The sequence below is a fragment of the Oncorhynchus masou genome, chromosome 6, assembly GCF_036934945.1.
Source record: "Oncorhynchus masou masou isolate Uvic2021 chromosome 6, UVic_Omas_1.1, whole genome shotgun sequence".
In the NCBI taxonomy this organism is placed as follows: Eukaryota; Metazoa; Chordata; class Actinopteri; order Salmoniformes; family Salmonidae; genus Oncorhynchus; species Oncorhynchus masou.
In genome coordinates, this window is record NC_088217.1 from 25,853,045 (window position 1) to 25,877,695 (window position 24,651).

The window sequence follows — 24,651 nt, forward strand, 5'->3', positions numbered from 1 at the left end:
TGAGAGTTTCACTTAGGGCCAGTTTCCCTGACACAGATGAACCCAACTCCTGGATTAAAAACAACTCTCAATGGAGAATCTCCATTTAAAGAATGTATTAGTCCAGGACTAGACTTAATCTGTGCTCAGGAAACCGGTCACTAATGTAATACCACCATTTAAATAAGGGCTTCATTCACTACATTGGCCTAAACTGAGAGGCCTGTGTTCCCAGGTCTGAATCACTTCCTGGTTAGTGGGGAAGGATGAAAACTAGCAGTGGGAGCAAGGACTGGATTTGAGAATGAGGCACTAAGAGAAACAGGGGGGTGTGTAGAGGTAGAGGAAAGGGAGAGGAAGAGCGAGGGAGAGAGGTGGGAAACAGGAGGGATGGAGAGAGGTAAAGGAAGAGAAGTAAGAATCCTTCTCCAGCTCATCCACTGATTGTTTCTCTCTTGTCTCCCCAGCTCCATCAATCACAGTTAGAGGACCAGAATAAACAGGGAGGAAGTCATGCAATCCCTCAGTAACTCTTTCTCCCTCACTCTCCTCATTTGCTCTACCTCTTTCTCTCTCTTTCTAAAAATGGTTCCCTCACACTTCATTTCTCTCTTCTTCTCCCACTCTCCTCTCCTCCGCCATTCTCTATTTTTCTCTCTCTCTCATACAACAATGTTTATTCATGTTATGTGGCAGGCAGAAATATGTTACAGTGTGAAACAAAAACAAAAATTCTCGCTGCACTGGAAGAATGTTATCTTGAACTGGTTAATCAGTGGCCCATGTGTGTGTGTACTGTATGTGTTTGTGTGTGAGTCCTTTGAAGAAAATGAAAAAAAAAAGTTGCTGAGATAATGATTGACTTTTAAAAGGCCATTGTTGACTGACCCCTTCACTCTCTCTTAGCTGATGCCATTCAAAACTCTCAAACTTGTGTATGATTAATTCACAACTAAATATGTTATGCATGAAAAAAAAGAATAAGACAAACATCTAAAGAGGAGAGGAGCTATAGGAGGAGGACGGGCTCATTGTAATGTCTGAAACGGAATAGAGTCAAGCATGTGGTTTACATATGTTTAATGTGTTTGATACTGTTCCTTTTATTCCATTCCAGCCATTACAATGAGTCCATCCTCCTATAGCTACTCCCACCAGCCTCCTCTGATTTGCGTGTGTGCTTGTCTAGGCCAGAGAGGGGTAATGGTGCCACTGATGTGGGACGGTCGGCAGCTATGTTTAAAGAAGTGGAGCACTACCTCCTCGACTCTCGCTGTCCGCAGGCTTCACCTGGATAGGCCTGTTCATCTGGAGAGGGAGAGCGAGAGAGAGATTGAAAATAGAGAGGGTAGGAGGGAAAGAGAAAGAAAGAAAGAAAGTAAGGAAGAGAAGACAGAGAAGAGAGAGAGAGAGAGAGAGGGAGATGTTAGGATTGCTTACCTAACAAGAAGATAAAGCTGCACACCATTTCCTAAATGTCATTGACAGCGTTGGCAAATAAGTAACAGTACTTGTAAATATGTTTTGAGATGTAATTGTGTAGGTTGGGATAGAAGGACAACCTTTGAGATTTGATAGTACAGGTTCAGTCATTTAGAGAGAGGGATGAAGGATGGAAAGAAAGGGAGAGGATGTGTGCAAGCTCTGTTCAAATACATTGCAGTTCACCCGGGCCTCATTACAGAGACCTGTACATTTGAATAATTCTGACTAGGTCTAACTTTCTGCCCCTCTGCTTGTCTCTCTGTCCATCTAATCTAGACACCCAGTTCTCATATAAGGCCTTGTCACCCTTTTCCATTCCTCTTTCCATTCCCCCTAAACTCCTCCTTTGCACTTCTAATTTCATTCCTCCTTTACACTCTTACTTTTCACCCCTCATTTCCCTCATTTCCTTTCTCCTTTACAGTCATCTTTCCATTCCTCCACTGCCTGTCTGTCAATTCTGGCTGCTTTCCCACTGCTCTCCGGCTCAGTAATACATGCAAGCCACAAAATGCTCGCTGCAGAGAGGGAGTGAGGGAGGGAGAGGGAAGCAGAGAAGGGGGGAGTGAGAGCAAGAAGGAGAGGGAGACTGGCGAGAGCTCGAACGATGTGCCACATAGGGGAAAGTAGTGTGTGTGTGTGTGTGTTATCAGGTAGTGTATGAAAGGATGTATGCTTCATGGTTCTGCAATTTTTCCACTTTGTTGCATTTACAATGTACAGACTAACCAAAACACTGCTGAGTGCTACACCTTAATGAATGAAATCAGTGGTTAGTGGACTAGGCAGCACTCTGGATGAGATTGAACTCAATAAAGCCATGTTTTGCTCTAAAGTAAACGACCAGTAAACTACTAGAGGCTGACAATATTAGGGGAACACTGGTATATTACTGCCTTTTTTACCATCTCTTCCTCAGTGTAAAAGGTCCAGGTCTGCTACATCTCCCAATGCACTATAACACTCCTTCTTTTAAGGCCCAGTCCCCCATTCTCCCTCATTCATCACCAGTAAATGTTTTTAATGTGTTTTGATGCATTATTTATATCACTCTGGCTGCTGATATTGAGAGAGATAGAGAGTGAAAGAGAGAGGGAGGTGTGGAGAGAGGGCTATTGGGAAAGGGTGGTGGAGAGACTGAAAGACAGCGAGAGAGAGAGCAAAGAGAGAAAAAGGGCTTGGAGTGACAGAGAAATAAGTGGGACTAACAGAAGTCACAGCTAGATGGTAGCATTGAGCAACATTATGCATCACGCGCAACAGCCTACAACTCTACCTCCTCATTATACACTTCCCTGAGACAGAAAATACTATCTCCACCTCAAATTCACACAAAGGAGCACCATTAAACGCACCCACATTCACATGCATGTACAAACACACACTCATGCACTCATACACATTCACCCACGGTGTGTTAGTGAGAAACATACTTCTTACTGTTTTCTTGTGAGTTGAGAAATCTATGCTTCAGTCATCACACACACACACCAACAACACCTTGCCCGGGAACATGCTCCTCCTCCTGCTACACACACAGAGCTCAGCCCATTGTTGCTCCAGTGCTGCAGCAGCTCTGTTAGTTTGGCCTTGCAGAACACATGATACAATCAGTCCGCTGGTGTTGCGCATGCACACACAGAGACACGTCTCTCCCTCTTTCCCCTGTGTGGCACATCGTTCCAGCTCTCCCCAGTCTCCCTCTCCTCGCACAGAAACACACACACGTTCAATGTAACATCGATAGGTAAAGGCTACATGATACTCGGATTTTGCTACAACCTAACCAAGAAATGAAAGTTTATAACATAGGCGCACAGGTTGAAAGACAAATAGGAGTAATCAAGGTGACAGACACATTCAATACCGCCTTGTGCACTCTTACCTGCATCTAGCTGATCTCGGGTGTTAACATTAGTCTAAAACAAAAGTTTCTATTGGATAAATTCAGTGGTCCCTCCTTGTTCCATTTGCTTCAGTTTAAGAAATGTTTTGCAACAGAATCGGTGGAATGAATACATCCGTGATCACCGCACACACACAGGCACATACTGCATCATTACTTTGCTTCTTTTATTTGTGCTCTCCTCCTCTCACTTTTTCCCGTTTGCTGTCTATGACCAGGTGCAAAAATCTCTAAGCCAAACCAGTACACAACCTACATCTGTGACCATATTAAAGTTAGTCAACAAACTAGAACTAACACGTTAGTACCCATAATGCAATCCATGTGTACAATCACGCAGTACAGTGTACAGAAAGCAGTTTAGCAGTCTCACCGGAGGGCCCCGATGGCAATAAATTAATAAAACCAAAAGCTTACCTTGACTTGGAAAAGTTGCCGTGTTGGATAGCCTTAGTCAGCTAACATAAAAAGCATTCCTCTCTGATTTTGTCAGGCTGTTGAGTAGGCTAAATTAGCTGCATTAGCTTAAAGTAAGTGAAAGGTAAACTAAGAAAAAAAAATGAAATACAGCTAGCTCTCTCAGCTGCTTGTCCTTAATGTTTTGAAGAAATACATTTTTTCAAAATATTTCAACTAGTCTTTCTCGCTCTTTGAGTCAACTACTCAGCATGCTTTATGCACTAAAGTGTACGCTAGCTGTAGCTTGTGCTTTCAGTAATAGAATCATTCACTGACACTTTGATTGGATGGACAAGATGTTAGTTCACAATGCAAGAGCTCTGATAGGTTGGAGGACGTCCTCCAGAAGTCGTCATAATAACTTTGTAAGTCTTTGGAAGGGGGTGAGAACCATGAGCCTCCTAGGTTTTGTATTGAAGTCAATGTTCCAGAGGAGGACGGAAAATAGCTGTCCTCTGGCTACACCATGGTGCTAGCCTAGAGGGGGCTGTTGAAGCTACAGTAGACATTAAAATAAAATGTTATTGGTCACATACACGTATTTGGCAGATGTTATTTCAGGTGTAACAAAATGCTTGTGTTCCTAGCTCCAACAGTGCAGTAGTATCTAACAATTCACAAATCTAAAAGAATGGAATTAAGAAATATATAAATATTAGGACGAGCAATGTCAGAGTGGCATTGACCACAATAAGGTAGAATAGAATACAGTAAATACATATGAGTAAAGCAGTATGTAAACATAACTAAAGTGACTAGTGTTCCATTATTGAAGTGGCCAGTGATTCCATGTCTATGTACATAGTGCAGCAGCCTCTAAGGTGTAGGGTTGCGTAACCGGGTGGTAGCCTGTTAGTGATGGCTATTTAACAGTCAGATTGACTGTTGAACAGGCTGTGGCTCAGGTGGTTGATGTACTTGTTGATCTTTTTGGCCTTCCTGTGACATCGGGTGCTGTAGGTGTCCTACAGGGCAGGCAGTGTGCTCCCGGTGTTGGGCAGACCGCACCAACCTTTGGAGAGCCCTGCGGTTGCAGGCGGTGCAGTTGCCGTACCAGGCGGTGATACAGCCCGACAGGAAGCTCTCAATTGTGCATCTGTAAAAGTTTGTGAGGGTCTTAGGGGCCAAGCCAAATGTCTTCAGCCTCCTGAGGTTGAAGAGGTGCTGTTGCGCCGTCTTCACCACACTGTCTGTATGGTTGGACCATTTCAGATTGTCAGTGATGTTTACACCGATGAACACGTTATCCACTGCGGTCCCGTCGATGTGGATAGGGGCGTGCTCCCTCTGCTGTTTCACGATCAGCATCTATGATCAGAATTCATTGCAAAACAGGGTTTTTTAATCAGGTATTTAGTATAGTTTTATCTAAAAATGTTAACTTTTTAAATATTTTACTTTTTTTATTCACTGAGTAGGATGGTCCTCCCCTTCCTTTTCTGAGGAACCTCCACTGACACACAGACAACTGTGTTTTAATCATAGCAATAAGATAAAGTGACTCACATTGAGGAGAAAGTCTAGCACTGGAGGAGAGGTCATTTCCTCAACAAATGAGAGAGCACTGCTTGAAATTCTTAGTGAGAATGAGACTTGCTTTACGTTCATATTCGTTACAGTCTTCACTGTGTTTACTTAGAAATTGCATAATGTTATGACATTACTATTACTAATAACTACCATTTGATGCTTTAACATAACATACAATTGTATTGGCCATCAAAACAAATGTGTATTTTTGCTCTGTTTAATTCCAAACCTCACAGATACCACACACACTGTGGTGGCAATTTACCAATTGAATTGACTAAGAAAGAGAAAAAAAGCCAGAAAGTATCAATTGTTACTGTTGTTTTCTAACTACTATCTGTGCCAGGATTGTAAAGTAAAGTGTTAACAATTCTCCCTTCCTCTCACACCCCTCCTCACTATAGTAAGACAGGACAAGTCCTTTTCTTTCACATCTCATACATATGGGAGAGGAGAGAACAATTCTTCAAGACCTAGTTGTTTGGCCATGTATTGAGTAGCAAGTCAGTCACATGGGAGGAAGCAAAACAAATGCTAAATAAAAAACCATCAAGATGAATTATGAATTGGCACAATCTGTGCTTCTCTTGGCGACTCCTGCAGCCAGTCGGCTACGCTAACTGTGATATGGTCAGACGCTGCATCACTGATAAGAAGCCGTGCTGATCAGGGTACACACACATACACACTTTATAATTAAGATTTTTAGCATTCGGTTTTCCGCCTGATTAATTTAAAAAAAAGACCCATGGTCATTTTCTTTTTCTTAAAGGCCCAGTGCTGTCAAAACCTTATTTTCCTGTGTTTTATATATATTTCCACAGGTTGAAATAATACTGTGAAATTGTGCAAATGATGATAATGCCCTTTCAGTGAAAGAGCTGTTTGAAAAGACCGCCTAAAATTCCAGGCTGTTATGGTGGGATGGAGTTTTGACCTGCCTGTTGACATCACCATGTGGTACATTTGTTAACACAACAATAAGAAAGAGTTTCAAAACCTCTCTGCCAATAACAGCTAGTTTACAGTTTTCCTCAGACAGTCCTAGCTAAATTATTATCTTTGCTAAGAAGCTATTTCGTTTCTTTTTGACTATTTTAATTGAAAACAATCACAGTAAGTTACTTAATTGTTATCAATAAATTATTTGGTATTGAGATAAAAACATCTGCATTGTATGTTTAAATTATTTAGAGTTCAAAGCCTGCAATCCTTCACAATTAATTTCCTTGACAGTCCTTCCCTCTTTCTAGAATACATTCATCTTAAAAGGACTCACATGAAATAATACTGGGTGTCAAGGCACAAGCAGTTTCAAATGCTAGGCAGAAAAAAAGACTTTGGGAAAATCTCAAGCAATCACGTCTTCTGTGGCTAATTTCTCTTTGTCTCCATCAGCTATGTGTTCAGCAGGCTACAGACTAGTCTTCACTCCTCTTCCCACATCCTTTCTTTCAACTGTTTCACACCAATCTCTTTCTTTTCAAGTTACAGTTTGTCGATACTTTAAGCAACTAGAGACCATTTACAGGGGACCATCCAAATGAATATACAGACAAAATATAATTTTTTTAAATATACTGTACATTTGCCTTTCATTTTGTCTGTCTGACAAAAAAATGCATCAGAGTTTGTGACAACAGCAGTTCATTTAGCCTTCAAACACATTTGAAATGCAACCAGTATCATATTACAGTTAGATAATAATATAACGTACAGATGTGTTGTTTGTTGAGAATAGCTCTGCAACACACATGGATTGCTCTTATGCAAGCTGTTGATATCTCGTATGTAATACATGATCTGATGAAACACAGGCACATAAACACACACACTGATCGCTATATAATTAGACATAGAGTATGCAGGCAATCAACAGCCTCTGACGTTTACATGGTGATTATAGGAGACACTATAAAAAGAGAGGGTCTATATAAGAAAGGCAGAAAGTGGTGGAGAGGGAGAAGAAGAAGAGGGAGAAGGAGAGGTAGGACGAGGGGGAGGAGGCGAGGAGGAGGAGGAGGCGAGGAGGAGGAGGAGGCGGAGGAGGAGGAGAGGGAGGAGGAGGAGCAGAAGGGGAGATGGGGAAGGAAGGGAGGAGGAGAGAGAGGACAGGGAGATGAGGGGAAGGGAGGATGAGAGAGAGGACAGGGAGATGAGGGGGTGAGGAGGAGAGGGAGAGAGGGGCAGGGAGATGAGGGGTGAGGAGGAGAGGGAGGACAGGGAGATGAGGGGGTGAGGAGGAGAGGGAGAGGGAGGAAGAGAAGGTGAGGAAGGAGAAGGAGAGGGAGGACAGGGAGATGAGGGAGAGGTAGGAGGAGGAGGAGGAGGGAGGGAGGAGAAGAAGGAGAGGGAGTAAGGGGAGAAGGAGGAGGAGAGGGAGGATGAAAGGGAGAGGTAGGAGGAGAGGAAGGAGGACAGGGAGGAGAAGAAGGAGAGGGAGTAAGAAGGGAGAAGGAGGAGGAGAGGGAGTAAGAAAGGGAGAGGTAGGAGGAGAGGAAGGAGGACAGGGAGGAGAAGAAGGAGAGGGAGTAAGAAGGGAGAAGGAGGAGGAGAGGGAGTAAGAAAGGGAGAAGGGAGAGGAGGAGGAGAGGGAGGGGGAGAAGAAGGAGGGAGAAGGAGAGCAGACAGAGAATAAGACGAAGGGAAATTGGTGGGCAAAAGGTTAAGGGCAAAAAGAGGTGTTTATGTGCACGTGTGACTGTGTGTGAGAGAGAGAGAAAGAGAGGGAGAGGGTGTTGAGTATTTCCAGAGCCTCTTTCTAAACCCACTGCAACAGAATGCATAGGCTTTGCAGCGTAGATTAGGTGACACGAGAAAGCCATAAATTCTCCATTCTTTCCCCAGAAGTGGACATAAATCAAGCTACAGCAGCAGCAGTGTGCCATCACTGGATTTGCTTTTACTTATCTAATGAATAAGAAATGAAAAACAAGTTCAAAAGCTGTCAGATTTGGAACTTGGCAAAATCTCTCTTCCTCCCTCCCTCTCTTTTTCCTCTGTCTAGTGGTCACTGAGGTAGAGAGAGTGGGCTTTAGTTAATTTGGGTATTTCTGTGTTGTCATCCAAAGCATTCCCTGCACACACACACACACACACACAAACACTTCACATTTTCTCCGTCTCTCGCTCTCTCTCTCACACACACACAAGCACATACACATCCTCTCTCTTTCTCTCCTGTCTCCTCTCTGTGGTAGTGTGAGGAGCAGTACAAGGGCATGGTGACTGACAGTCCAGTACCACACCCTCCATTCGCTCACTCTAACATCCAGAGACAGAGAGACAACTGTGTGTCGGGGTTGTAGTGTGTGGGCGGCAGGAAGCCTAGAGGTTTAGAGCGTTGGGCCAGTAACCGAAAGGTCAGTGGTTCAAAGCCGAATAGGTGAAAAAAATAATAATCGGTTTACGTGTCCTTGAGCAAGGCACTTCACCATAGTTGTTCCTGTAAGTCACTCTGGCTAAGAGAGTCTGCTAAATGATCAACATTTAAAGATATGTAATAGCAAAATAGGTATTTTAACAGATTTTTGGAATCCTGGATGCCGAGTTATTCACCACAATCCCTGGGTAATGCCTGTTAACAGCTCCATTTGAATTATCAATGCGCATCCACTGTCCCACAGGCAATTTATAAACCTAATCTACCAATAAGGTGCCATCCATGTCAAGAATGACAGAGTAATGCCTGCAAGAGTTATGCAATGTTCAACCTCCATCTCTCTCTTAACTCCCTGACCCATCGGCACCTCGGGAGAGTGGGGGGATGCATAGTTCTATAATCTAGACTGACTTATCTTTCTCTCCCTCTGCTCTTTGCTCTCTCTCTCTCTCACTCTTCTTCTTTCTCCTTCTCCGTCTCCTTCTCTCTCCCTATCCCCCCCCCTTCCTCCAGTCCTGGAGACAGAATGCTGAAGTGTTACTTTCAGAAAGGGAGGGCAGATCTGAGGCCTAGGACCGTAGGGACAATTTACGGCTGTAAGTAATCTCTATAGCAGGGAACTTCCTTCTCTCTGGCTGGAGTAAACACAATTATGCATGGATACACACATGCACACAGTCATGATTAAGTGTGTGCACACACGCAACAGTATGCAACAAAGAGATCAGACACACATGATAATATACTTCTCCAACTCCTCACTAAAACCAAGCATCCTGAGACATACACAAACACCTGCACACAGACAGCCCAGACAGACTCATGGCTGCTCTCACCCTTCTCTCTCCCTGGCTGATTTAATACAGAACATGGAGGAGGAGGGGAGTGTCATACTGACAAATCAGCCTGTAATGCTTTGACTAAGAAACAACAGTGATTCTTTCAGTAAGCCATCACTATCCGCTCAAACTTCAGAGGATAACTATAGGTGAGAAATTTCCCTCTCCTACACATCAAACACTCTCATTACCATAATACTTTTGCAATTGAATTACTGTAATTTTGTCTGTGTTGAAAGCAACTCACAGAGACTCTTTAAGAGTGTGGAACTTTGTTGTTCCCTTAGAAAAGTTCCTCCACCCTTGTAAAGTGTCAAGGACAGACAAGTGCATCTGTCAATCACACTTCTCTCTCATCCGCTCTTTTTCCACTTCCCACATTCCTGCCTTTATTCAATTCCACCGCTTCAGCTATTCACCCCTCTAACAACAGGGCTCCTTAATGAGCAGCACACCACTGTCTTCTCAGTCCCACATAAGAATGATTAGAATCATTTTAAAACTTCAATCATTCCAAATGCAATACCTGAGACAGAGAATGAGAAAGAAAAGAGAGGACGCTGGCACCGCTGAAATTAAACCGGCAACTCCTAATTTGCCCTTTGAACAAAGCTGAAATATGTCTGTCCCCCCCGAGGTAGGATGTAACGTTAGCAGGCCCACCACCACTTCCCTCGCTGCATCTTAATTTACTAAATTGACTTGGACTTTGTGGACACCTTCGGAGGACATGGCGAGGCCAAAGAAAGGAAAGGGAAAAAATATCTTAGTGTGTGTCCAAAATAGCACCCTATTCTCTATATAGTGCACTACATTTTACCAAGGCTCATAGGACCCTTAAATTGCATCCGACAATATCTCTACAACGTCTAGCATGTCTACAGAGGGAGGGAACGTTATCAGAACGCAAAGCTCCAGGATTGGTCCGGTCCGGTGCATTTATAATGAACCCTGGGAAAAGTCAGGGGTCAAACCTTCTCTCACTCTGAAGTATACTACTAATTCCAATATGTTAGACATTCTTGCATTCCCTTAACTGAACTACTGACTTACTTCCATTGTAAATGCTAACAAATACATGGAAAAGTCAGATAAACATTTTCTGCTAAAGGTGGTTATACTGTAAGACTTGAGAAAATATAACAAAATAATCACACTCCTCCATTGTTTGGTACCCCGTGTGAGAATTACTTACATTTGAAGTCAGAAGTTTACATACACTTAGGTTGGAGTCATTAAAGCTTGTTTGTCAACCACTCCACACATTTCTTGTTAACAAACTATAGTTTTAGAGAGTCAGTTAGGACATCTACTTTGTGGATGACACAAGTAATCTTTCCAAAAAAATTTCACAGACAGATTATTTCACTTACAATTCACTATATAACAATCCCAGTGGGTCAGAAGTTTACATACACTAAGTTGACTGTGCCTTAAAACAGCTTTAGAAGCTTCTGATACGCCAATTGACATAATTTTAATCAATTGGAGGTGTACCTGGGGATGCATTTGAAGGCCTACCTTCCAACTCAGTGCCTATTTGCTTGACATCATGAATGAATCAAAAGAAAAGAAAGAAGAAAGAGCTCAGGAAAAAAACAATTGTAGACCCCCACAAGTCTGGTTCATCCTTGGGAGCAATTTCCAAATGCCTGAATGTACCACGTTCATCTGTACAAACAATAGTACGCAAGTATAAACACCATGGGACCACGCAGCCGTCATACCGCTCAGGAAGGAGACGCGTTCTGTCGCCTAGAGATGAACATACTTTGTGTGCGAAAAGTGCAAATCAATCCCAGAAGAACAGCAAAGGACCTTGGGAGGATGCTGGAGGAAACAGGTACAAAAGTATCTATATCCACAGTAAAACGAACCCTTTATCGACATAACCTGAAAGGCCCCTCAGCAAGGAAGAAGCCACTGCTCCAAAATCGCAATAAAAAGCCAGGCTATGTTTTGCAACTGCACATGGGGACAAAGATAGTACTTTTTGGAGAAATGCCCTCTGGTCTGATGAAACAAAAATAGAACTGTTTGGCCATAATGACCAGTGTAATGTTTGGAGGAAAAAGGGGGAGGCTTGCAAGCCGAAGAATACCATCCCAACTGTGAATCACGAGGGTAGCAGCATCATGTTGTGGGGGTGTGATTTGCTGCAGGAGGCACTGGGGCTCTTCAAAAAAATAGATGGCTTCATGAGGAATAAAAATGATGTGGATATATTGATGCAACATCTCAAGACATCAGTCGGAAAGTTAAAGCTTGGTTGGAAATGGGTCTTCCAAATGGACAATGACCCCAAGCATAATTCCAAAGTTGTGGCAAAATGGCTTAAGGACAACAAAGTCAAGGTATTGCAGCGGCCATCACAAAGCACTCACCTCAATCCTACTCGAAACGTTTGAAGTTTAAATTGTTTAAGGCAATGCTACCAAATACTAATTGAGTGTATGTAAACTTCTGACCCACTGGGAATTGTGTGCCACCCCCGCATTGTGTGCCCCCGCATTGTGTGCCACCCCCGCATTGTGTGCCCCCGCATTGTGTGCCACCCCCGCATTGTGTGCCCCCGCATTGTGTGCCCCCTTCCAAACCCTCTTTTTACGCTGCTGCTACTTTGTTTATCATATATGCATAGTCACATTAACTATACATTCATGTACATACCACCTCAATTGGGCCGACCAACCAGTGCTCCCGCACATTGGCTAACCGGTCTATCTGCATTGTGTCCCACCCACCACCTGCCAACCCCTCTTTTACACTACTGCTACTCTCTGTTCATCATATATGCATAGTCACTATAACCATATCTACATGTACATACTACCTCAATCAGCCTGACTAACCGGTGTCTGTATGTAGCCTCGCTACTTTTATAGCCTCACTACTGTATATAGCCTGTCTTTTTACTGTGTTTTATGTCTTTACCTACCTATTATTCACCTAATACCTTTTTTGCACTATTGGTTAGAGCCTGTAAGTAAGCATTTCACTGTAAGGTTGTATTCAGTGCACGTGACAAATATACTTTGATTTGATTTGAATGTGATGAAAGAAATAACATTTTAAATAAATCATTCTCTCAACTATTATTCTGACATTTCACATTCTTAAAAGAAAGTGGTGATCCTAACTGACCTGAAACAGGGAATTTTTACTAGGATTAAATGTCAGGAATTGTGAAAAACTGAGTTTAAATGTATTTGGCTAAGGTGTATGTAAACTTCCGACTTCAATTGTACGTAGCTGGTGCCCAGTGTGAGGATTACTTAGATTTGTGTGTATTGGGTAGTTGTTGTGGCATTTTTAGATTACATGTTAGATATTGCTGCCCGGTCAGAACAAGAAGCACAAGCATTTCGCTACACTTGCAATAACATCTGATAACCATGTGTATGTAACCAATGCGATTTGACTTACATAGCTGATGTCCAGTGTGAGGATTACATACAGTACATAGCTGATGTCCAGTGTGAGGATTACATACATAGCTGATGTCCAGTGTGAGGATTACATACATAGCTGATGTCCAGTGTGAGGATTACATACATAGCTGATGTCCAGTGTGAGGATTACATACACAGCTGATGTCCAGTGTGAGGATTACATACACAGCTGATGTCCAGTGTGAGGATTACATACACAGCTGATGTCCAGTGTGAGGATTACATACATAGCTGATGTCCAGTGTGAGGATTACATACATAGCTGATGTCCAGTGTGAGGATTACATACATAGCTGATGTCCAGTGTGAAGATTCTCTATCATAAGGTGCTTTAGGAGGATGTAGTATAACTCCTCCTTGAATAATAACGCATTGTCTGCATCCCAAATGACACACCTTTACCGTGTGTAACAGTATAGCTTCAGTCCCTCTCCTCGCCCCGAACCAGGGATCCTCTGCACACATCAACAACAGCCACCCTCGTAGCATCATTACCCATCGCGCCACAAAAGCCATGGCCCTTGCAGAGCAAGGGGAACCACTACTTCAAGGTCTCAGAGAGAGTGATGTCACCGATTGAAACGCTGTTAGCGCGCACCACCTCTAACTAGCTAGCAATTTCACATCGGTTACACGTACATTATTTTTGTCAAAAGAAGTGCACTATATGGACCAAAGTGCCATTTGGGAACCAGATATAATCTCAGTATTTGGCATACATTTTTGTTGAGCAACTGTTACCGTTTCATACTCTATGAATAACTTAACTCAGTTATAAAAAAGTAGTTGTATTTATTTTCAGGCATTGTATTATTCTTATGACTAACAGTAGGTTACAAATCAGGTTCTTTAAATTATGTGCGTCCATCTTTGTTGCTATATACAGTATCTAACCTAACCATGTATCTGGCTTGGCCAGAACATTTTCTCTGGATTTCTCTTTTTCATAGGACGTTGGTCAGAAGTAGTGCACTACATAGGGAATATGGTGCCATTATGGACATATTCCCAGTCTCTTCTTCCTGGTAGAGAAGAGGCCTTTGATGGCCCATGGGACTGGCCTGTCAGACTCAGAGAATGTCCTGCTGGGGCTGCTTCTCAGATGGGCTTTTCCAGCTCTCTCCCTGGGGGTCCCGCACACGACTTACCCAGTGAAACAAAAATCAATGGCTTAATGATCTAAAATGGGTAATAGAATGAAAAGAGAAGGCCTAAAACAACATGTATTTTGACAGTGGCCACACGGTCCCGGGCCACAGTGTGTGGGTGGTGGGTGTGTGGGACTGTGTTAAGTGTATGTGGGAGAGAGTGTGAGCTCACCCTGGCTTAGTGGCGCAAAACATATTGATTTATCGATTGCCTGTTTCACCCACAAGCCTCTCTCTCTCTTGCTCTCTAGCCGTGCCCGCTGTACAGGCTCATGGGACTTGAGACTATAGTGGGGATTGGGAAGGCAAGGCAAGGCAAGGCAAGGCAAGGCAAGTCAAGGCAAGGCAAGGCAAGGCAAGGCAAGGCAAGGCAAGGCAAGGCAAGGCAAGGCAAGGCAAGGCAAGGCAAGGCAAGGCAAGGCAAGGCAAGGCAAGGCAAGGCAAGGCAAGGCAAGGCAAGGCAAGGCAAGGCAAGGCAAGGCAAGGCAAGGGAACGCTGGGGAAGGGAATCCGGGGGATGTGAAGGCGGTGGAAGATGAGGGAAGGTTCATCTCCCAGTTGACTCACAAGCCTTTTAACCAAGGCCCCTAGATTTATGAACTTGGCCAAAATCTTGACCTATCTGCAAGGTGAGATTTATAAGCGTCTTAAAAGGAGGTTGCGTAGGGTCTCAAACCTCCTGTCCCACCATTGATGGCAGGGGTGGGGGCAGCTGTACTTTGTGATTAGCAGACAGGTTGTAGTTTAAGATATACTCCAAGGCGGCTCCAATTGCAAGATCAAAACTATATCATCATATCCTACAATACAAATCGATGTCTCATAAGACAGAGTACACTGCAGTGCAATACAAACTCAAAGAGGTAGCACCTTTTCGGATCGTACGTTAGAAACGTTCTCAACAAACCCACAACAATCAAGGCACTGTCTAAGACAAAATGGAAATGCAGACCTAACACACCACATGGAAGCATTGACAAGGCCTTGAACATTAGAACAAAGTGTAAATGACCTCCAACAAGACCTGAGATGTGTTCATCTGTGATCCTTAAGATACTGTGACAACATCAAACCCACGATGAGAATCTGCTCTCGACAACCAAAACATGTTGAAGTCATTGATTTGTCCCCTAGGTTGATTATGATTCATACCAGTATATCCCATGTTACCACACTATCCTCAACCCAGTGCCTCCATAAATTATAAAGGGAGTGAAATACGAGTCCCATTTGAAAGCACTTCATCTCGCCCTCCCTCGGTGACTCAACACATGTAACATTTGGTACAGCTTTGTCCCTTTTAGAGGGGGAGGTGCACATGTACGAGAAACAAAACAATATTGAATCGCAGATAGAAATAATCACTGAGCGAAAAGAGAAATCCACCAGAACAGAAACTGCAAAGTCAGTGAGAGGTGGAGTGGGCCTTCCATGCAACCCTGGTTGTCATGACGACTTGTTATCCCACGCACTCTCCCAGAGGCAGCGGAATCAGGAGGGGAGGGCAGTGGGGACCGAAGGCTATTCTTAAACACACAGCAACAGGCAAATGAAATTACAGACCCAGGGTGAGCCAGGCCTAATCAAATAAAGCAGGGGGCCTGTCGGAAGCCTGCCAGTCACCTGCAACAGCACACCCAGGAACTGAGTTCTATTTACCCCTCATGGGGCACTGAAGGACCCCTAATCCTGGGGAGAGGGTCAAGGGAGGTGGGAGAATGCTAACACCAACAATGGTAATGAGAAAGGTTATAGTTGTCTATTTCACGTCACACATGTCATGCGTTTAACATTCAAATGCAGTTCAACAATGAGCATAAAGAAGTGCAGTTGTAAAAGGTTAACAAAGTCTAAGCAACTGACTTCAGGGGCTTCCAATGGGGGTCTGGTAAGACGTAGTGCACTATATCGGGAATAGGGTGCCATTTATAATGAAATCAGTGGAGTAAAGGTGTTCCAGTGAAATGGAGATGTTCGGCGTGCTGAATGACTGACTCCAGATCAGTTTGGTCACAATATAGTGGAGGTGTTTAAGCTAAGCGACTGACTTTAGTCTTTTCATCTCCTCTGGGGGTTAAGGAGACCGTCTGATTGGGTCTTGGCATGGTGCGACGCTAACACCAGCCAACTTTCTTACAAATTAGAGGACCTCTGATTACGTTAACACCAGCCAAATTTCACTAATTCAAATCACAATGCTCTAAAATGCTGCAACACTAGCAAGATCCACTCGAGGACACCCACTTCAAATCTCCTGAAAAAAGACAAGAGTGTAAAAGTAGCTAATGCAACATTATTACTATGGTGGAACTATACAACTCAAAACGTAACTAAATTATCCTATCTGTTTCTCTGTAGCTCAGTTGGTAGATCATGGTGCTTGCCAGGATAGTGTGTTCGATTCCCACTATCCTGGCATTTGTATTTATTGAGGATACCCATTAGCTGCTGCCAATATTACAACATTACAATGTGCGTGTGCCTGTGTTTGCATCTCTTTACAGGCTGCGCTGTTCCATAAGGTGTAGTTTCTGTTTTTAAATTGGATTTGAATGCTTGCTTGAGTTACTTGACGTGGAATACAGTTCCATGTAGTCATGGATCTACGTAAAATGTATGCATGCATGACTGTCAAGTCGCTTGGTATAAAAGCATCTGATAATACATATATAATATAATAGTATATGCCATTTATCTAGGTACCTTGCTTGAACCCACTCATGGCATAAGATATGTAATTGACTGTCGCTGACGTTGGTACACTACATAACCAAAAGTGTGGACACCTGCTCGTCAAACATCTCATTCCAAAATCATCGGCATCAATATGGAGTTGGTCACCTTTTGCTGCTATAACAGCCTCAACTCTTCTGGGAAGGCTTTCCACTAGATGTTGGAACATTGCTGCAGGGACTGACTTCCATTCAGCCACAAGAGCATTAGTTAGCACTGATGTTGTGCAATTAGGCCTGGCTCGCAGTCAGCATTCCAATTCATCCCAAAGGTGTTCGATGTGGTTGAGGTCAAGGCACTTTGCAAGGCAGTCAAATTCTTCCACACTGATCTCGACAAACCATTTCTGTAGGGACCTCGCTTTGTGCATGGGGGTATTGTCATGCTGAAACAGAAAAAAGGGCCTTCTCCAGGCTCTGTCGTAACCGGCCGCAACCGGGAGGTCCGTGGGGCGACGCACAATTGGCCTAGCGTCGTCCGGGTTAGGGAGGGGTTGGCCAGTAGGGATATCCTTGTCTCATCGCGCACCAGCGACCCCTGTGGCGGGCCGGGCGCAGTGCGCGCTAACCAAGATTGCCAGGTGCACGGTGTTTCCTCTGACACATTGGTGCGGCTGGCTTCCGGGTTGGATGCGCGCTGTGTTAAGGAGCAGTGCTGCTTGGTTGGGTTGTGTATCGGAGGACGCATGACTTAACCTTCTTCTCTCCCGAGCCCATACGGAAGTTGTAGCGATGAGACAAGATAGTAGCTACTAAAACAATTGGATACCACGAAATTGAGGAGAAAACGGGGTAAAATTAGAAAAAACAACAAAAGGGCCTTCCCCAAGCTGTTGCCACAAAGTTGGAAGCACAGAATAATCTAGAATGTCTTTGTATGATGTAGTGTTAAGATTTCCCTTCACTGGAACGAAGGGGCCTAGCCCGAAACATGAAAAACAGCCCAAGACCATTATTCCTCCACCAAACTTTACAGTTGGCACTATACATAGGGGCATGTAGCGTTCTCCTTGCATCCGCCAAACCCGAATTTGTCCGTCGGACTGCCAGATGGTGAAGTGTGATGCATCACTCCAGAGAATGCATTTCCACAGGTCTTGTGCTGAAGTTTCTTCCAGAGACAGTTTGGAACTCGGTAGTGAGTGTTGCAACCGGGGACAGACAGTTTTTTACCTGCTACGCGCTTCAGCACTTGGCGGTTCCGTTCTGTGAGCTTGTGTGGCCTACCACTTCACGGCTGAGTCATTGTTGTTTCTTGACATTTCCACTTCACAATAACAGCCGTTACAGTTGACCGAGGCAGCTCTAGCAGGGCAGAAATTTGACGAACTGACTTGGAAAGGTGGCATTCTATGACTGACACATTGAAAGTAAATGTAAGGCCATTCTATTGCCATTGTTTGTCAATGGAGATTGCTTGGCTGTGTGCTCGATTTTATACACCTGTTAACGGGTTTGGCTGGAATAGCCAAATCCACTAATTTTAAGGGGTGTCCACATACCTTTGGCCATGTAGTGTATATCAAACGATACCTAACCCTATTATGTTGCATGCAAGTGGAAAGCAGGCTAGCTCTGCCTAGCTTGTTAGCCAGCTGTAGTGCTGCATCTGTCATGAATGTATCAGATATGTTGACATAGACAGACATCCTTTAAAATGTCTGCTTATGACAACTGGAGCTAGGTTGAGTCAACTTCAAACAGTTTTATGACAAAGGGTTCAAGTGAACTAAAGCTTATGAGAGAGAGAAAAAAAATCAGCTAGCTACCACACTTTTGTCTTGTTAGCTTGTGAGAGAATGAAACCTTTAGCTGGATAATGGAAGAACATAGTGAACTGAACTGTTGCTATTTTACAGAGTTTCCTGATCTGAGGAAGGACAGGTGTTGAATTATATTATTTTAACTGTCATTCTGAAGTAAACTTAATGGAGGAATTGTAATTAAGATTCTGGTGGAATATTTGCATTTCAAGTGGCACAATATTCCCTTTATAGTGCACTACTTTTGACCAGGGCACATAGGAGGAACTCAGAGGAGAGATAGCAAATAGAAGAGAGAACAGAGAGCACAGTTCACAGACAGAACAGAATGATACCAGATGATATGCATCTTAATAATGGAGAAAGAGAGGGAAATGAAGAGCACATTTTTTTGGAATGGTTTTCATTTTCTGAGATAAAAGAGAAACACTGTCACAAGCTCTAAAACTTGGTAACAATGCACTGACCTGAATACTCTTTCATATGGCTTAATAAGCAGCCATATGATAGAATGCTTATGTTTGATTTTAAGTCCCCGTTGCCCAGGTAACAGATAGGGAAACAGGTACTTCCTGGCACTTACTTTAATAGTTCATTTATAGCTGGCTGGAGCCAAACAATACAAAATGGTGCTTGTTTAATGAATGACATGTTTTATTTTACAGTCCTATGAGCTTCAAAATTAAAAAGTGTGTCATATGGAATGAGATCCTTATATTCCAACAGCCTTGGCTATATTTTTTTCGACCTGAGGGGCGAAGCTAGTGCCTGCTTCCCAAATGGCATCCTATGACCAGACTGGTCAAAAGTAGTGCACTATATAGGGAATAGGGTGCCATTATAGGGAATATGGTGCCATTTGGGATGCATACAATGGCTACAATGGAGACTAAGCTGACTAACAGCTCTCGTAAAATTTCATCCAGATGAGTTCAACGGGTTCTCTTGGAAGCCTGCCTAGACAGAGTGTAAGCATGTGAGGTCTATGTGCCAACAAATATGAGAGCAGAGAGACTGAACTGTCCTTGATGCTGACCATAATGTATACAGGACTACAGGCAGGAAGCTATGATAGGTATGAGAGCACATGCACTCTTCTACACTACATCCCTTTTCTCACTAGCTGATCGGTAGATTATCTATCCCACTTCACTTTTCAAGGCAGCTAGAGAAGGACTTGGCTGTGCCCTCTACCCTTTTCACTCTATTTCCCCTTCCTAAGAAAGGCTCTTCCCTGGTCTTGCTTCATTCTCTGGGGGCCATTCAAGGAGTTTTTGACCTGCCCCGCCCCACCCTAAAGGGTCGTTTTAGGATGCTTGGCCTTGCCCTGATCCCACCTCGCCACATACACACACACACACACACACTCCCTGGTCTTTCCCCTCTCTAAAGGCTAGTGTTCCCCTCCTGCTAATAAGTAGGGGTAATTAATGGCTGGCCTTGGACTTGGCCCTGGCTCTCTGGTTCTGGCCGGGGGGAGGAGGGCTGATCGCCTGGGCCTCTCTCCATACTTCTCATTCCTCTTTCAACAGAGACAAATGTTGCTGAGGGATGGGAGAAAGAACAACACACAGGGAGCAGGAGAGGAAGGGGGAGTGAAGGAGAGAGGGAGGGTGAGAGAGATATAGTGAGAGATAGAGGGAGAGAGTGGGGGAAGGAGAGAAGATAAAAGTAGATAGATATTGAGAGGTAGATGGAGAAAGGAGAGGGAAGTAAAGTCGAAGTAGAAAGGAGAGAAGGAGGAGAAAGGGAATGAGAAAGAACGAGGAGTAAATGAGGAGATAGAGAGGATGGGAAGACATGAGGGAGATATTGAGAGAGACGAAAACAAGAAGTCGGAAATAGCGAGAGACAATAGCCAATTCTAAAGTAAGAGAAGGGGGGGATGGGGGGGGGGGGTGGCATAGGGTTACTATAGTACCACATGTAAAAATACCAGCAAATCAGTGCCCACGAGACTGCAGTCTTCACACTGAGAAACCAATAAAATAGCAAAGGCTGGATGTGATCAGCAATATCTACTCCCTCACTTCACCACACTGTGATAAAAATGTCTAAGGCTGTCCAATAGCTATTTACAGACTTAGCAACTGGCCACTCTCAAGAACACACTCTGGTAACTGTGACTCATGACTCAATATCTATTCTTAGTACCTTAGTACCTGAGTCTAAAACCCACTCGTCTTCCCTTACCCAAGTTATTGTTGTCATAAATTGACACTACCGATTATAACAGATGCTAAAACATAATGTGCATGAAACATCCAGAAAAAAAGCTAAATAAAACGTGCTTATTACCAGAAATAGTCAGATTTTCAGAATGAAAACCTTCGCCGTCAGAGGGCTTCTCCCCAACAGCAATCTCATAACGTTGGTCTGGGGGTGGTCTAGTGGTTAGGGCCACTGCCTTCAAAGCACATAAACCACGTCGGCATGGGTTCAAATCTGGCCCACGCCCGTCTAACACAAACTCTCTTCCAACTTTCCTGTCTCTCTATTCAATGAAGAAAAATAATGAATCAACAGCAGCCCATTCGGAGGACAGCACTAGCCATGTATGGCTAATTAGAAGGATTTAGTGTTGTGCATAATAAAGCTAAGCTAATAACTACACAATTATGAATCTTTAATATCATTATGGGGACATGAAGACACAGTGCCACTGTGGTAATGACATGCAATTAGAGCACAATAGTTATCACCAGCATCAATAATTCAACATGGCCACATCTCAGCCCAATTGCTGAGTGAGGATGACATCCAGCCATGAAAAAGAGAAGCTGAAGGAGATGGCTGGCTCTGTCCAGCACCCAAATGGGGATGGCTGATGCAATATAATTGGGCTGCCAGCAAATATATCATTAAATAGGTTATTTGGGGGGCTAAGAATGTTCCAAGAACAAATGTTAAAATTCAAGCCGAATAGTCTCGGAAATGAATTGGTTCTGGTCTCCAAAATGCTGTTAATGCTGCTTTCATTTCCAGAACAGACCATGAGTTCTGAGATGGACTAAATGCTGTTGTTTTGTATTGGTATGATTGCAGTTTTGCCTTCCAGAAAAAATGTTCACACAACGTTTCGGGAACATTCATGTCATAACCAAAATGGTAATGAAATGTATTGTAAAAGATTCCTAAATGTAAAAGGCAGAGAAAGGTTCCAGAGAGAAGCATTAAAGTGGCACACCCATTTCATCCTTGGTAGACGTATACAGGACATAGCCAGCGACTCAATCCAAGGGCAACAGTATGTACAGTATGCAACTCTAACGACCAAAGGCTATTTGAGTTGACGAGACATTTAGCCAGTTGAGGACAAAAATATGACTGTTGGATAAAATTGAGTAATTACACTAAAGGAAAGAGGGGAAAAACAGCCAAACTGAGTACACTGACCCATAAAAACTGTTAAAACATCAATCTAGTTAAAGATTAACAAAAAAAAATCAAAGGTTTAATTAAGGAATGTGAACATCTTCATAGAAGTCAACTGCGATTCTCAACATCTGGGCTCCTTTGAAACCTGACAGCTTGCCTGCTGTTCAGAGAGCTGCCAGATAGTCTCAATGGTCCGCCCCATGTGTGAGACAGGCAGAACAAATGAATGAAAAGCATAGTTCCAGGACCTCAGAGTGAAACAGAGAGAAAAGAGAGAGAAATTGAAATAAAGAGAGCGAGAAACAGATAGGAAGACAGATGAAGAGCGAGAAACTGAGAGTAAAAGGTAGAGAGAGGGTAAGAGAGATGGGAAGAGAGCGAAAGAGAGGGAGAGTAAGAGAAAGATAGGGAGAAGTAAGAGAGAAAGAGGATAGCGGAGAATGGTGGTGCTTGTTAAATTAATCAAACTTTAATGGAAAGTCATGATGTACCAAGATCAAGAGAAAGAAAACTAAAATAGAGAACTCCATGAGAGAGAGATTGATAGAAAGAGAGAGAGATGTAGAGAGTAAGAGAAAGAGTAAGAGAGTAAGAGAAAGAGAGAGAGTAAGAGAGAGATGAGCGAGAGAGAGTTGAAATGTCTTGATTCTTTTGGAACTTGTGTGAGTAATATGAAGTTAAGTACCTTTCCCAAGGGTGACATTACATGGCCTCAGTGCTCCAACGTTTTATACAGCGAGTTGGTCAACACAGAATGGCTGATGTGTGTGTGATAACAATGGTGGTGAATGAGGTACTCTCCTGGAATGTAAAAGCATCTAGTGAAATTTGCTTTATACTTGAAATCTACTTTGGCCTAAAACACCCCAACTGCTTTTATTACTGAGGTTAGTGATATTTAAAACAGTAGCAACACAGTAAACAGTGGTCACATTGCTGTCTGCCTTTAATAAAAAATAGCACAAACTGAAATGCCTCATAAGTGACTCGTTTCAGGAAACTAAGCGTATGTCACACAGAAAAAGACAGGAACCTTAACTAGATGTGGCTGGGAGGTGGTTATAGCATTTTCACATGACCCATTTTCACATGACCCATCAATTTAGAAAAGTGTGTCTCATCTAATAATGATAAAATACACTTTCTGTTTTTGATATTGATACTTTAATGACATTGGCCTGGGGGATAGGTTTATGACAGTCATAAATACCTCTTCCCCCCTTTTTTCTTCTCTCTACACTACTGAGGTTACATTTAAAAAACCCTTGGTTAACAGAGATTCTGGCAACTTCAGTAGGTGGGGGAAATTAACTATATTCTTGTAATCCGAACAATTGAACAGATGCGGTGGTACTTAATGAATATGATATCAGTTTGGTTGTCATCTGAGACATTCTCATGAATCATAAGATGACAAACTCCACAGTGGAAAGTCTACACATCAGAGTTATCGGATTCACATGGAATTGTTGTTCAATTTAAATGTTTGAATATTAAATTATTTGTGACGGGATGAAATGTGATTTAGCTTCTAAAATGTGAGATGTGGGTTAAGTTAGGGCTGCTCACTCAGTGGCCCACCTCTGTGAAGGGACATGGGCTATAACACTTTTCAATCACACCTTCTTCTCCCTTCCAATATAAAGCCTTGACGACAATAGAACTTCCTGTTCAGATGAGGTAGGATGACGGTCCTATGTCAGAATGGTTCAGATAATAACTACAGAACGAAGCCAACATCAGCACGAGCTTTGGTTGTGAATGGTATGAACTTCTGAACTCTTATTCACTACAGAAGTGATAGCTCCTAGCCGTTGATTTAGCGACCGCCGCTGAAAACGCAGGTTAGGAAGGAAAAGACAGAGTATCCCATCTACCCCACAACGACGTTACTACAACGTATCCAATTGACCACCAGAGACATTCTTCAAAGGACAAAGGACTCGGTTTGGCAACACGGTCTTCCATCTACCTCCAACCTACTGAAGCGCAGCTCAGAGTAAATATTTATTGCATTTTCCTTTTCCAAATGGGCGGTAATTTAGAATGCATAAGATGCTGTATTTACGATAGCACAGCTTTTTCCCCTTTGTTCCTCAGTCTCCCGTTCTTTCACTAAACCCAGCCCCTTTTCCTTTGTGTAACAAGCTGTCATATCTGTTCCGCCTGCTAGGGACGTTTTCCTTTGACGTAATTTGTAATCAAGTTATGATTAATTGTGTGTATGTGAATTCTGTGTGATTAGTTAGGTATTTAGTAAATAAATAATTAAACCCAATGTTGTATTGCTGATTCAAATTGTTAGCCAGGGTTCTTGCAGATAACCTAGAATTTACAACTTTTAGATTATGACACTGAAGTAAGGTGAAGATTAATGTTGACTGCCTTTGATGTAAATTATGACTAGGTCTTTAAGAGTTTATTCAGAAGATAACAGCTCTATAAATATGATTTTGTGGTACCCGACTCTCCAGTAAATGACATTTACATGATTAGCTCAATTAGGTGATATTAATTACGGAGAATGTATTTTATAGAATAGCATGTCTTATCAATTAATCCGACACAGCCAAAGACACGACAATACCATGCAAGTAA

At 43.0% G+C, this 24,651-nt stretch overlaps 1 protein-coding gene across 1 annotated transcript in view; it reads right to left on the bottom strand.

Moving 5' to 3' along the window:
• Positions 1 to 24,651, bottom strand: part of LOC135541762 (CUGBP Elav-like family member 4) — a 118,419-nt gene that overhangs the window by 27,657 nt on the left and 66,111 nt on the right. The window contains exon 3 of the mRNA XM_064968117.1: positions 1,239 to 1,287. Coding sequence (XP_064824189.1) covers positions 1,239 to 1,287 — 49 coding nt within the window. The remainder of the gene's footprint in view (positions 1 to 1,238; positions 1,288 to 24,651) is intronic.